Genomic DNA, 14,479 nt, shown 5'->3' with positions numbered 1-14,479 from the left:
TTTTGTTTACATCATCTTTAGAGTCAAAACATGTGCCTTTTATGGGCGATAAAGTGGATGCTAAAAGTGATCATTAGGGTCAACTCTAAGTAGACGCTGATAGTTAAATTTTTTTTTTTTTTTTTTTTTAATTTTTTATGACCATTAGGGTCCACTTTGTGGACGCTATTGGTTAACTATTAGCGTCCACTTTGGTTTGGACACTAATAGTTATTTTTTTATTTTTTATTTTTAGGACCATTAGGGTCCACTTTTGTGGACCCTAATGGTTAACTAAAAGTAGACGCTAATGGTTGACTAATAGCGTCAACTATAGCTTTCGTTTACATCATTTTTAGGGTCAAAACATTGCCACTTTTAGGGTCGATAAAGTGGACGATAAAAGTGATCATTAGGGTCGACTTTAAGTGGACGCTAATAATCGTGCATTTGATCATTAGGGTTGAACTATTAGCGTCGACACCTTTAGGGTCGAAAAGTCGACGCTGTTGTCAACATCGTCCACTTTAGGATGAGATAATCCAGGAGGTGGCTGCATATAAACTTCTTCACTTAAATCACCATTAAGGAAGGCATTTTTGACATCCATTTGACAAAGTGACCAATGCCGAGAGGCTGCAACAGCCAAAAGAGCACGCACAGAAGAAAGGCGAGCAACTGAAGCAAAAGTCTCCTCATAATCCACACCATATTCCTGAGTAAAACCTCTGGCCACAAGTCGAGCCTTGTACCTGTCAATAGTACCATCGGAACAAGTCTTGATTTTGTAAACCCACTTACACCCGACCGCAGATTTTCCAAGAGGTAAGTCAACCAGATCCCATGTATTGTTCTTGTGTAAAGCATCAAGTTCCTCTTTCATTGCAGCCTGCCAAAGAGGGTTAGTGGAGGCCTCACGAAAAGAGTGAGGCTCGTGCAAGGTAGCTAAGGCATGAAAGCAATGAAAATCCTGTAAATGGGAAGGAAGAGATCTTACTCGGGTGGATCGACGAATGTCAGGTGATGGAGTGCAGACTGGATCCTCAGATGGAACAGAACCTGGGGAGACAGGCGAAGAACTTGGGGACGCAGGCAAAGAACTTGGGGACACAGGCGAAGCACCCTCGAGGGCATCAGATGACTGCAGTTCTAGCGAGAGAGACTCAGGCAAGACATCGGTGGTGGGAGTAGGAGAAAGAGGAAACTCAAAAAGGGTAGTAAAGGGAGGGGATGATGGCATGCTGAATTTGCCGACGTCGTGGAATAGTCAATGCTCCCAAAACACTACATGACGGGAGATGCGAAGACGACGAGACACAGGATCATAACACCGGTAGCCCTTGTGTTCCACTCCATATCCAAGAAAACAACACAACCGAGAACGAGGCCCAAGTTTGGTGCGCTCATGAGGCTGGAGTAAAACAAAACAGGCAGAACCAAAGACACGGAGATGATGATATGAAGGGATAGAGCCAAACAACCGCTCATGAGGAGTGCAATTATCAAGGATAGGGGTAGGCAACCTATTGATTGTGTAGACAGCCGTGAGAGTGGCTTCACCCCAAAACGGGGTAGGAACAGATGTGGAAATGAGAAGAGCACAGACAGTGTCTAAAATGTGCCTAAGTTTACGTTCAGCTCGACCATTTTGTTGTGAGGTGCCTGGACATGACAAGTGAGAAACAGTGCCATAATGTTTTAGAATGGCTTGAAAATCATGTTGAGTATATTCTAAAGCATTATCAGAACGAAAAGCCTTAATGGGTTTTGAAAATTGGGTTTCAACCATTTTGGCAAAAGTACGATAAATATCCAATAATTCAGAACGAGATTTCATTAAAAACACCCAAGTGTAACGAGAGAAATCATCAACAAAAATAACAAAATAACGTGAGCCACTCATACTAGCAACAAGAGAAGGTCCCCAAACATCAGAATGAATTAAATCAAAAGAAGCAGTAGCATGAGAGTCACTATTATTAAATGGCAAAGCCGGTTGTTTACCAAGTTGACATGAACTACAATCAAAAGAATTATTGGAAACTGAACCTAACAAACCCTTGGAAGCTAAAAATTGAACGCGAGAGGCAGATGCATGACCAAGACGCGAATGCCAAAGTGCAAGAGATGGTGATGATGAAGAGGCTGCAGCAGAGATGCCTGTGACAGGGAGATGTAAGGATGATAGTTCAAACATACGCCCAATTCTACGCCCGGTCCCAATGGTCTGATTCGTACGAGGATCCTGTACATGCACACCAGAAAAGTCAAAAACAAGTCTATATCCAAGTTCACACAGTTGGCCAACAGAAAGAAGATTGAAGGATAATCCAGGCACATGAAAAACTTCAAGAACAGAAAGGGAAGGTGTATTGATAGTGCCTATATTTTTAACAGTCATAATGGAGCCATCAGCTATGCGAATGAATGAAGAATGAGGGGAAGGTACAGATGTGGTAGAGGAAGTAGGGTGAGGTGTCATGTGATTGCAACAAGCAAAGTCAAAGAGCCAAGAGGAAGAGGTACCTGGCAAAATTGAGAGGACAGAGGAAGATGCATTACCAGAACGAGTTAGGACGACCTGGTTGACTATTGTCTCGAAGTCAGCTGCAGATAAGGTGACACTGGATCCTGATGCGTGGCCAGAGGGGGTAACTGAAGAGGGAGCAGCTGGAGATGAAGCAGCTGGAGATGAACCACTCTCAGTATGAGCAACTGCTGCTGTGGGTGCATTAGATCTTCCCTTACGCCAACACTTGTCAATAGTGTGCCCTCGACGTCAACAATAGCGACAGTAATTATTATCGCGAGACTTAGGAGGGAGTCGAGAAGTACCTGACCTGTCATAATACTTTCGCTGGAATGACGAGGAGCCAGAGGATGGTGCAGCCAACACTGTATGACTAGGCTGAGAGCGCATAGTCTGTGATCTAGTCTCGGCACGGACAAGTTCGAAGATGGCAATGTCCAAAGTGGGAAGAGGAGAACGATGTAATAGTTGCACACGAACAGGCTCAAAATCATCACGCAAAGCCATCAAAAATTGGTGAAGGCGATGTTGATCTCTACGGGTAATATACATCTGAGCATCAGTGGGATCCTTCCAAATAGGATCAGAAACATCAATTTGGTTCCACAAGAATTGCATGCGGGCAAGAAAATCATTAATACTCTGACCAGATTCCTGTCTGAGATGGAAAAGTTCAAACAAAAGCTGATACTCGTGAGCACCATCTACAGAAGAATAACGAGAAGCAAGCATATCCCAAGCACCCTTTGCTTCATCAAAGCTGCCAAAGAGTGCAGAAATAGATGGGATAGTGGTATTACGGAACCATGTAAGAATCTGATGATGTTTGCTATCCCAATCAATAAGACGAGTGGTAAAAGCCTCATCTGCCTCAGAATCCTTTTTAACTGGCTTTTGGATCTCCCCAGTGACATAAAACCAAAGCTTGCGGCCTTTAAGAAAGCTGCGCATAGATTGAGACCACAACATATAGTTTGTTCCATCCAATACAGTCTGAACATGATGAAAAATCTCGTTTTGTGCCATCTGGAAGGCTCAAATGCAAAAACAGACTACAAATATGAAATTAGGACGAAAAAATAGGTAAGAAAGCACCTGGTCAACTCTGGAAGTCAACAAAAAGTCAACGGTCAACGGTCAAAGTCAACGCTGACGGGCACCAATGACGTGGCAAGGTCTGACTTGATACTGCTGACGTGGCACACAAGCTGACGTGGCACGCAGGCTGACGTGGCACTGGTGACGTGCACGTAGGTCTGACGTGGCTGAGATGACGTGGCAATTAGGGCTGACGTGGCAAGAATGGCGTGGCACGTGGGTGCGATGGCGCGTGTGGTACACGCGCGAACGGAGGCTGCTTGTACTGGCGCGTGGATCTGACGCGCGGACCTTCTGGGGGCGCGTGGAGGCGCGTGGAGGATCGTATGGAGGATCTGAGGCCTGTTCTGGAATCCTGGGGAGCAGATCTATCGATCGGTGGCCTAAGGGAAGCAATCGGACCACCGTGGCGGCCGGTGGCTGGACGGCAGTGGCGGAATTGCCGAACCTTTTGGCGGCGCGTGAGGGCGCGTGTGGACTCCTATATGGCTGTTTGCGGCGGCTCTGGGACGGTTGTCTTCCGGGCTTTCAAGCGGTATAGTGATACGCTGAAAACCTCGAGGAGAAGATAGAGAACCGTGAGGATCAGAGAGAAGGATTCGCCGGATAACACTAGCGGTGCCGGAGGAAAAATATTTAGACGGGAAAAATTTTGAGGTGATTCAGAACCTGTGCTCTGATACCATGTTGAGAATAAGGTTGTATATTGAATCACAAAATATAATGTACAGAAGAGGCCTATATATAGGCGAATAATACAGACCTAGTAGAATAAGGAAAGGAATAATACAGACCTAGTAGAATAAGGAAAGGTAAACCTAGTAACCCTAGAATACCAAAGAAAGTAAATAATAATAATATAATATCATCTAACATGGACAATCCGAAATCAGATACTTTTGCTACCCATTTTTCGTCCAATAAGATATTTGTCGTCTTCACGTCACGATGAATGATTGTATGGTTCGTGCCCGTGTGAAGGTAGTTCAACCCATGTGCTGCACCGATACAAATCTCTAGTCGTTGCTTCCAGCGAAGAGGAAGGTTATCGGTGGTGTTGTAGAGATGATCACGAAGGGTCCCACGGGCCATAAAATCATAGACAAGGATCATTTCATTGTTGTCATTACAATATCCAATAAGAGAAACGAGATGGCGGTGGCGAAGCTGGGAGAGCATCTCGATTTCTGTCTCGAACTCATGGACTCCTTGTTGAGAACCAGGTGTCAACCGCTTGATCGCAACTGGGTTGGCCCTATTGTCATTGTTTATGTACCCTTTGTACACATTACCAAAGCCACCGTAACCAATTATGAGACTTCATCAAAGTTGTTGGTGGCTGCTTTAATCTTAGCCAATGAAAAGTGACGACACTGATTGGACGGTAGAGATGACATGCGAGTCTTTGTTGACTTGTTTGTTGAGAAAGAAAATAGACCCCACCAAGTCGTCCTATCATTGAAGCCGGAGTGTTTGAGTCTCTTGCGCTGCCGGAGAATCAATAACCCGAAAATGGACAGCACAACAAAGCCGGAAACTCCACCACCAACAACAGCAACTATTGTTGTTCTGGCATTCTTCGGTGCTGTTGGTGGCACAACCGGTGGTGTTAGTGGCACAAAAGTTGGCTCTGGATTGGTCCCGGCGCGACTGCCTTTAGGGGAGCTTAGTTTAAATATTTCAACACCGTTCAAGATTGCATCACTGTAAATGGACATCCGATCTTGTGGGTTTGCTTCTAATGCGACAGATAGGTTCATTTTCTTCTCGCCTTCTTTGCCAAACATAGAAACGGCGTAGTCTTTATATACTGGAATTCCATTTCCGCCACTCCATTTTATTACGTCGGCTGCTTCCTCTGCGGTCATATTTGCTATGAAAATTAGGAACACTCTCTCGTGTTGCTGAGTAATCTTTGGTTGAAACTCGCAGAAGTGTAGCCTAACGAGATAGTCGAACCCAGAGTCTACGGGGAATTCCCAGGTGAGATTGTAGCTCTTGTTGATAGTTTTGTTCGTCCCCATAGTCCGGGCAGTCCAATAGACTTCATCTGGTGCAGTGTACGCAGGTACCTTGGTAAACTTTAGTTCAATAGTTGAATTAAAAGGTAGACCAATTTCTTTATATTCTGACAAGTACTTGTCGTCCGGACTCCAGTGCCGGAACATGCCAGTGTCTTCAGAGGGTGAGATGGAGCGGCCTCCAACATTAAGTCTGTATACCATCTCAAGAGCAATGCTGTTATCGATGTACAAGTACTACTGGCCGATAAAAAGAAGCCCTCCACCGTCAGACGGAGTGTAATAGAGATCGGAAGGCATCGACACTATTTCAATTCCGTTGATAAAAGCATATGCAGTTGGAACGTCCGGAGTGAAGGTTATGTTCAACCTCTGATCCTCCTCAATGTTTACGAAGTATTCTCTATATATGGTATTCCTGGTATCATCATCGGCATCTGCTGTAAGTGAAGCGTTGAAATTGCGAAGAAGAGTAAAACGATCGGTGTTGACAGAGAATAGGGCGTTAGAGCGATCAAAGTTGGGGTACGAAGCCGGGTAGAAGTATAGTCGCACAAAATAACGGCCCGCAGTGACTGGAAATGTGTATGTGAATTCTGAGAGAGAGAGCCGGGCATTGGCATAAGGTACTTTTTCGACGGAGGAAGATTGTTGAAATGCACTGGCGATTAGAGAGGCCTGGTTTTGTGATTGTTCAACAGGGAAGAATTTTGAATGCACGTCTCCAATCCAGGTCCGACCGTCTAATGCAATCGAATTGCCAGATGAGCCACAGATGAGGGGAATATTAACGACCGGTGTGTAAGGAAACGGCGAGCCACCCGCGACGGTGCTAGTCAGGTGGTACAACAAGAAGGCTAGGTAGAGAGGTGTAAGACATGGTAAGAGGATGGTCCAAAGACATATTCTGCTTCGGTTCCTCATTGGAGAGAGAGAGAGAGAAAAGGAGAGGTGATAGATTGGAAAGACTGTTCAAGGCTTTATTTCAGTGGGATGACTGTTCTTCCACGGAAATAATATCCATTTGTTCCAGTCTTCGTAAGAAATCCAAAACAATATCATACATGAAAAGTATTTAATGCCCGAAAAGATAATAAAAGAATAACATATAATAAACAAACTAACAAAAAGACAAAAAAAAAACTCCTCCTTGTGGCAGAGAAGTCCATCTGCGAACGCGCTGAGGTGACTGCATTCGAGAAAATTGCAGTGATGAGTGGTCCTTGGAACGAAGCAATTTGGCCTGTAGTATTGGTTGCATTGGATTTTTCTGTATACGATATTTTTGCCACTCTATTGTTGCTATACTCGTGCAAGTGGCAGGGCCGGCTGGACCAACTAAGTGAGGTGCTCGCCTAGGATTAATAAGACCTTAAAAAAAAAAAAAAATTTGTCTAAAAAAATTTTCCAATAATTTTTTTTTTAATTAGGCCTAATTTTTTTTTTTTTAATAAAAACTTAAGGCTTGTAATCATAATAAATAAATAATTTAAAAAATGCTTCTAATCGTTGTGATTTTTGTGATATATATGTAAGTTGAAAACCTTTGCGTGGAATATATTGCGTGAGATTCGATATTATGACAATATATTCTAACAATGCGCTGATTGTACTCGCCATGCAACTGGTGTTTCTCTTTGTAGCCTATGGACTCAAATGTTGCCGTGCGTACTCATGCACTTGGCCACGCGACAAGCAATGTCTCTTTTGCAGCTGTTGCTGTTTTGGTTTGAAATCCAAAGCAGGAAGCTTCACTAACAGCGTCACAATATTGAGTTTGAATTATTGATATGATAATTCAAAGGTAAAAGTAAACTGTAATTCTCAAAGTTTGAGTCGATTTTTAATTTGACTTCTAATATTTTAATTTTTGCAATATATCACTTCAAAGTTTAAATTTTTTACAATTTAGCTTATCCGTTAATGAGTGCCGTCTCTTCGGATGGAAAAGTGATCACGTGACAGGCATGTGATCACTTAAGCCCATTCTTTTTCCAAAATGCCCCCACCCAACACATGAAGTGGCTAGATCTGGCTCGCAAGGGTGTTCTTCTGTCCTCTAACTCGGCCTCTCTCCATGGCTTCTTCATCCTCTGCTCAACCAACCACAAACCCTTAGGTCTCTCTTTTTTTCCTGATTTGTTTTTTCTTTTCTTTTTTGGGTACCCTTTGCTTGGTTACTAAGAAAAATGGAATGTGTCAGTGAAGTCGGTGATTGGCCTGCAAAAACATGATGAAGTCTTATGTTTTTCATGTTTTCTACTTGCAGGGCCTGTAATGCTCTACAATCGTAGATGTGGGTTTTTGCAGAATTTTGTGATTGGCTGGATTTAGAGATGTCGGTTTGTTGAATTCGCTAGGCTCTTGTTTGATAGAATGTCAAAGCGGGACTCGATTAGGTAAATACGATATATGGGTATGCAAAATTTGGTAGTTTTGATGTTGCTAGAAGCTTATTTGATGGATGAAAAAAAGATTTCGATTTTTTTGGGCTCTGCTGACGTGGCAGAGCTCCTTGCGATTTTTTCACAGAAAGAGGTTCAGCAGGTTTTCTTCTGCGCCTGGGTCTTTACGCGCCCCCTGTTCCAGCGCGTGTGGGCGCGTCACTTTTCCGGCGATCCCGATTCCAACGTCGGTGCTCCGGCGTTCCTTGATCGGTGAAGTCTGAGTCGGTTAGTTATGGCCAAACGAGCAAATAGGGGCCGTGGGGGGAAGAAGGTATCAAAATTGTTGTTGAAAGAGGCTTCAGCGAATTTGGAGGTTGCTTCGCGATCTCTGGATTGTGAGGTTGATCTGAGTGAGGAGGAAGAGATTTGTGAGGATGTGGATGCTTCGAAGCTTGATATTCAGAGCTTTCCCGTTGAAAGCAGTTCGGGTTTGCGAGTGGAGGCTATGGAGGTTTCTTCTGGGTATCTTGAGGATGAATCTGTGAGGAATTCTGGTGCTGTTGAGTCTCTTGTTAAGGTTGCTCAGAAGAGTGAAGCACAGGATTGGAGGCAACTGTTTCGTAAGGAGAAATCCATAGGTACATTGCAGTATTTTGCTCCTTCTCATGAGGGTGGAAAAGTTGTAGTGAAGCCTCCAAAGGAAGCAATTGAGGAAGGTATTTCAAAATGGTCCTCTTCTCTGGTAGGCCAGTTTCTTGATAAGCCCCTTCCTTATTATATTGTTAAACGTTAGGTTGAGAGTATTTGGGCTCAATATGGGAAGGTTGAAGTTTTTTTGTTAGAGAATGGATTATATTTGTTTAAATTTGCTGATGAGAAGACACGAGATGAGGTGATGGAGGCAAGAGTCTGGCATATGGCTAATAAACCTTTGATCTTGCGCAAATGGACCCCTGGTATGCAACTTTTAAAGATTTCTCTATCTTCTGTTCCTGTTTGGATTAAATTGCATAATTTGCCTATTGAGTATTGGAATGCTACATGTTTGAGTTATGTGGCTAGTGGTGTTGGTAAGCCTATATGTGCTGATTCTGTTACTGAGGAACAGTTGAGGCTTGGTTTTGCTAGAGTTTTGGTTGAAGTAGACATGAATTCTGTTCTTCCTAAAGAGATTGAAATTGTTGGTGTTGATGGGGGTCGGGTTGTAGTTGGCATTGAATATCCATGGCTTCCTGTTAAATGTAAGAAATGTAAGTTGTTTGGTCATCTTTCTCATACTTGCACAAAGGTTGAGAAACAGGTTTGGCTTCCAAAAAATACTGAGCCTGTTCAAAACTTGAATGCTGGTCTTGTGGTGGAGAAGGTTGCTGAGTTGAAGAATGACGGTCCTAATTTAGGGGCTGAACCTAAATGGAATGTGGTTAGAGCTAAAAAAACTCCTGTTTCCAAGCCTACTGTGAAGGATAACCAAAGTAATTGGACTAATTCATTCCATCTTCTGGCTAGAGCTGATGGTAATTTTAAATCAGGGGTGAGAGGTTCAGATACTTTTTCTTCTCTTCAAAATGTTATTGAGTCTGCTATGGTTGAGGAGAGTGCAAAAATAAAAGGGAAGGGTAAAATGGGTGAAGAGGAGGAGGTCTTGATGAGAGGTTTTTCTCCCACTTTATGAATTTTCTGATTTGGAATGTAAGGGGTTTAAATCACCCCTCTAAGCAGAAGGAGGTTGTGAGTATGATTAAAAGATATAAGGTTAGTCTTATTTGTTTGATTGAGACTAGAGTGAAGGAAAATAAGGCTGATAAGGTGAAGGCTTGTATTGTTCCTGATTGGGACTATGTTTTTAACTATGATAAACACTATTTGGGAAGAATTTGGATTTGTTGGAACAATTCGGATTTTGAAGTGATTGTTCTGGATAAAAGTGAACAAAGTATTAATTGTTTTGTTAAGTCTCTTAATAGTAATTTTTGTTGGTTTCATTCTTTTGTCTATGGGGCTAATCAGGGGGTGGATAGAAGGCATCTTTGGTCTGATTTATGTTCTATGAAGGGAAAAGTAGGTAATAATCCTTGGATGATTTGTGGGGATTTTAATGTAGTTCTTTCCTTGGCTGAAAAATGGGGTTCTGATAAGCTTTCTTCTTATGAAATTGAATTTGGTCAATGTGTGAATGATCTTGAAGTTCTGGATCTTAATTTTAGTGGGTGTTTTTACACTTGGACTAATAAAAGTGAGGAGCCTTGGTTTGTAGCCAGAAAATTGGATAGAGTTTTGGCTAATGTGAATTGGATGAGTTCTTTTGGAAGTACTGCTGTGGAATTCCTTTCAGGGGGAGTTTCTGATCATTCCCCTGCTATTATTTCAGCAGGTTCTTTGCAAAGTTTTGGCCCTAAACCCTTTAAGTTCTATAACTTTTGGTTGGAGCATGAAGGGTTCTTGGATTGGGTTAAGGAGGGTTGGAGCGTTCAGACTGAGGGCTTTCCTATGTATCAGTTGTATGTGAAACTTCGGTCTGTGAAAGCTATTTTAAAGGAGAAAAATCTGGTTTGTTTGGGAATTTGAAGCAAAGGGTTATTCAAGCTCGTGAGAATTTGACTTTAGCTCAGAATGGTGTTCTTGCTTCCTTTGGTAGTGCTGACAGTCTTCTTAAAGAGAGGGAATGTCTTCATGCTTTTGTTTCCATTACTAGAGCTGAGGAATCCTTTTTGAAGCAGAAAGCTAGGAATCAATGGTTGCAATTGGGAGATCAGAATAATAGTTTTTTCCATAGATCTCTAAAGGTTCAAAATGCTAAGAAAACTATTAACTATTTATGAGATGAGTATGGCACTAAAGTAGATGATGTTGATCAAATCAAGAAGGTGGCTGAGGATTTTTACAAGAATCTGTTAGGTACAGAACAAGTGCAATTTACTGAGGCAAAAGCAGCTAGAGTTAGGCAACTTATTCCTGTTGCTATATCTCTTGAACATGCAGCCATTCTGGAGAAGGAGGTTACTGCAGAGGAAATTAGAGACATCTTATTTCATATGAAAGCTAACAAGGCCCCTGGTCCTGATGGGTTTTATGCAGATTTTTTTAAATCTACTTGGTCTATTGTGGGACAGGAGGTAGTGGCTGCCATTAAAGGTTTCTTTTCTTCTGGTTTATTGCTAAAGGAAGTGAATGCTACTATTCTATCTTTAGTGCCTAAGAAGGTTAATCCATCTGCTATGGGAGACTTTAGGCCTATTACTTGCTGCAATGTTATATATAAATGCATCACAAAGATTCTGTCTAACCGAATGTTGCCGTTTTTGGGTAATTTGGTGAGTATGAATCAATCTGCTTTCATTCCTTCTAGGAGTATTTCTGAGAATGTTTTATTGGCTCAGGAACTTGTGAGGGGTTATCATAAGGAAAAAGGGAATCCTAGATGCACTTTAAAAATAGACCTTATGAAAGCATATGATTCTGTGAATTGGGATTTTATGCTTCATTGTCTTCATTGCTTTGGCTTTCCTAATAGGTTTTTGAGCTGGATTAAGGAGTGTATCACATCTCCTAAATTTTCAGTTTGTATTAATGGTACTTTGGTTGGCTATTTTGAAGGTAAAAAGGAGTTGAGGCAGGGTGATCCTATATCTCCTTACTTGTTTGTTCTTGCTGTGGAGGTTTTTTCTCGGATTATGGCTGATCACACTAGTGGTAATGGTGGTTTTAAATTTCATCCTAAATGTGTGAGAATGCAGCTTACTCATTTGTGTTTTGCAGATGATCTCTTGATCTTTTCAGAAGCTAGTTTGAGCTCTATAAGAGTTATCAAGGCTGCTCTGCTTGAGTTTGAAAATTTGTCTGGTTTGAAAGCTAACCCTGCAAAAAGTTCATTTTATTGTTCGGGAATTTCAGATAGATTGAAGCATGTTCTTTTGGAGGATTTAAGGATGAAAGAAGGTCATCTCCCTGTGAGGTACCTTGGAGTTCCTCTCATTTCTTCTAGACTTTCTTCAGCTGATTGTGGAGCTTTACTTAGCAGAATTTCTGGTTGAATAGATTCTTGGCTTTCCAGAATTTATGCAGGCAGGCTCCAGTTGTTATCTTCTGTTCTTTACAGTTTACAAGTGTATTGGATGGGTATTTTCATTCTTCCCAAAAAGATTATTAGAGCTATTGAATAGAAATTCAATAGGTTTCTTTGGAATGGGAAAGATGAAGGTGTAGTTAAGGCTAAGGTTGCTTGGTCTGATATTTGTTTTCCTAAGAAGGAGGGAGGTTTGGGGTTGAAAAGACTTGAAGTTTGGAATCAAACATCTATGCTTAGGCATATTTGGAGCATTTTTGCTAGGTCTGGTTCCATTTGGGTTGCATGGGTAAGAGAAAATCTTTTAAAGAGAAAGAGTTTTTGGAGTGTAGGCATTTCTCAGAACTGTTCTTGGAGTTGGAGGAAAATCTTGAAGCTGAGAGATATTGCCAAAAGATTCTTAAAGTTTGAAGTTGGGAATGGGGATAATATTCATATGTGGCTGGATTTGTGGCATCCTGCAGGGATATTAATTGAGCAATATGGCTTTAGGGTTGTTTATGATGCTCAAAGTAATATTGAAGCTAAACTGTCTTCTGTCATTTGCAATGGAGATTGGTTTTGGAGACCTGCGAGATCAGAAGCTTTAGTTGACATTCAAGCTAGACTTTCTGAAGTTTGCTTGGGCCAGTTTGATAAGCCTATTTGGCTTGGTTCTAAGAAGGGTGTCTATGTTAGTGCAGAAACTTGGGAAGCTCTTAGAGAGAAGAATACAGAGGTTATTTGGTGGAAATTGATTTGGTTCCCCCTTGCTATCCCTAAACAGGCCTTTATCTTGTGGCTTGCAATGAAAAATAGGCTTCTTACAGGTGAAAGGTTACCTAAATGGGGTTATAAGGGTGATGTTCAATGCTGTTTTTGTCATAGTCAAATTGAAACTCGTGATCACATCTTCTTTGAATGCAGTTTTAGTTCTAGAATATGGAAATATTGCATGGTTCGTTGCAGGGTGGATAGGCCTCCTATTATTTGGGATCATCTTGTGCAGTTAGGATGTAATTGCTGGGGCAATAAATCTCTTAATTGCTTGTTATGTCGGTGGTTTTTGGTTCTGTAGTTTATAACCTTTGGCGTACCATAAATGAGATTAAACATGATGGTGTTCCCAAAACTGAAGAGCAATTGTTGAAGCAAGTTTTTTTGGAAGTCAGGTCAAGGATTGCTGTGAAAAGAGGTTTTCCTAGATCTAAGGAAAACCTTTTGTTGTGCTCTTTGTGGAATCTACCTGCTACTATTCTTTGTAATTTTGATTTGTAGGTTGTTTCCCCTGTTTTTTGCTTTGTGAGGGGTTGTTTCTTCTGTTTTCTTTGTAAGGGGTTGTGTCCCTTGTCTTTGGAAGGAGTTGTATATGTGCTGTGGAGTTGCTCTATTTTGAGCTTTGGTTTAATGAAATACTTATTCATCTAAAAAAATAGAAGCTTATTTGATGGAATGTCAGAAAGAGATTTGGTAGTTCAAAAATGGTTATTGCTTCTATTAATTTACACATTGGATTACTTATAAAAAAAAAATGAATTAATTTACACACGGTATTTCAGGACCGGGGGTTTCAAAAGCTTAAAGGTTTTGGGCTTTGATGAATTGAGTGAACTTAGATGCGTGCAAGTGGAAAAGGGAGCAATGCCCTGTGTTGAAAAGCTAATTATTCAGCGGTGTAACTTGCTGAAGAAGGTGCCATTGGGCAATGAATGTGTAACCAATTTGAAAGTGCTTAAATTAGCTTAGAAAGAAAAAAAAAAAATGGTGCTTGAATTTTTTGACATGCGTGAAGAATTAATCGTGGCTCATCGTCCAGATGAAAAAAAGGAGTACCTATTGGACAGTTGTGCACATCCTCCTATCCCCGTGAGGGAGAAAATTCTCTCCATGTACTATCATTTTGAAGTCATGAACTTCAAATGACATTCATATATGTGCGTGCTTGTAAGTGAATTAGTTTGTAAAGGTTAATTTAAACTTCTCATTGTAGTTGGATCGGAGGTGACACATGGTTTTGCAGGTCTGTATTGCCTGGGGCATGCCTGTACAAAGTTTGCTTGTAAATGTAAATGATCATATTTACTCATTGCAGTGATGATGATGGCATAGGAGTTAAGTAGTACTTCGGGCCTTTTTTTAAGCTTGGGGCTTGCTTGAAGCTGGCAATGTAGACCTCCGTTCTGAAATCTCAATTAAATTAAAAATTTGCAGATTTGTTTGAATATCATTTCTAGTAATTGATTTCAACCTACCTCATTTCTCATCAAATAGCATCTTTTATGAAAAATTAACAATATTGTAAAGATAGTAAATGCTTTATAATTGCTACATCATTTTTTTTTTTGGGAGTTTACATAAGACAGAAATACAGAGGAGGCATGCAAAAGAACAATTTTGAATAGAGCTAGAGTGGTACTGAATG

The 14,479-nt window shown here is 41.2% G+C and overlaps 3 protein-coding genes and 1 pseudogene across 3 annotated transcripts; 3 read left to right on the top strand and 1 right to left on the bottom strand.

Annotated features, from left to right (window-relative positions):
• Nucleotides 1-4,292: 4,292 nt before the first annotated feature.
• LOC132171425 (receptor-like protein kinase FERONIA) lies at nucleotides 4,293-6,579 on the bottom strand (annotated as a pseudogene).
• A 1,537-nt stretch (nucleotides 6,580-8,116) lies between these two features.
• LOC132172399 (uncharacterized) lies at nucleotides 8,117-12,035 on the top strand. Its single transcript, XM_059583887.1, has 2 exons — nucleotides 8,117-8,971; nucleotides 11,772-12,035. The coding sequence occupies exon 1, from the start codon at nucleotides 8,308-8,310 to the stop codon at nucleotides 8,806-8,808; it is 501 nt and encodes a 166-aa protein (XP_059439870.1). The 5' UTR covers nucleotides 8,117-8,307; the 3' UTR covers nucleotides 8,809-8,971; nucleotides 11,772-12,035.
• LOC132169808 (uncharacterized) lies at nucleotides 8,932-12,046 on the top strand. The gene is made up of 4 exons (XM_059580771.1): nucleotides 8,932-9,654; nucleotides 10,023-10,528; nucleotides 10,651-10,775; nucleotides 10,857-12,046. The coding sequence occupies exons 1-4, from the start codon at nucleotides 8,932-8,934 to the stop codon at nucleotides 12,044-12,046; spliced, it is 2,544 nt and encodes an 847-aa protein (XP_059436754.1).
• Nucleotides 12,047-12,247: 201 nt separating this feature from the next.
• On the top strand, nucleotides 12,248-13,154 carry LOC132168417 (uncharacterized). Its single transcript, XM_059579401.1, has 2 exons — nucleotides 12,248-12,887; nucleotides 12,985-13,154. The coding sequence occupies exons 1-2, from the start codon at nucleotides 12,311-12,313 to the stop codon at nucleotides 13,068-13,070; spliced, it is 663 nt and encodes a 220-aa protein (XP_059435384.1). The 5' UTR covers nucleotides 12,248-12,310; the 3' UTR covers nucleotides 13,071-13,154.
• The last annotated feature ends 1,325 nt before the right edge of the window (nucleotides 13,155-14,479 follow it).

This window comes from Corylus avellana, chromosome ca2 (genome assembly GCF_901000735.1).
Source record: "Corylus avellana chromosome ca2, CavTom2PMs-1.0".
NCBI classification, from domain to species: Eukaryota; Viridiplantae; Streptophyta; class Magnoliopsida; order Fagales; family Betulaceae; genus Corylus; species Corylus avellana.
This window is presented reverse-complemented; position numbering and strand designations above follow the sequence as displayed.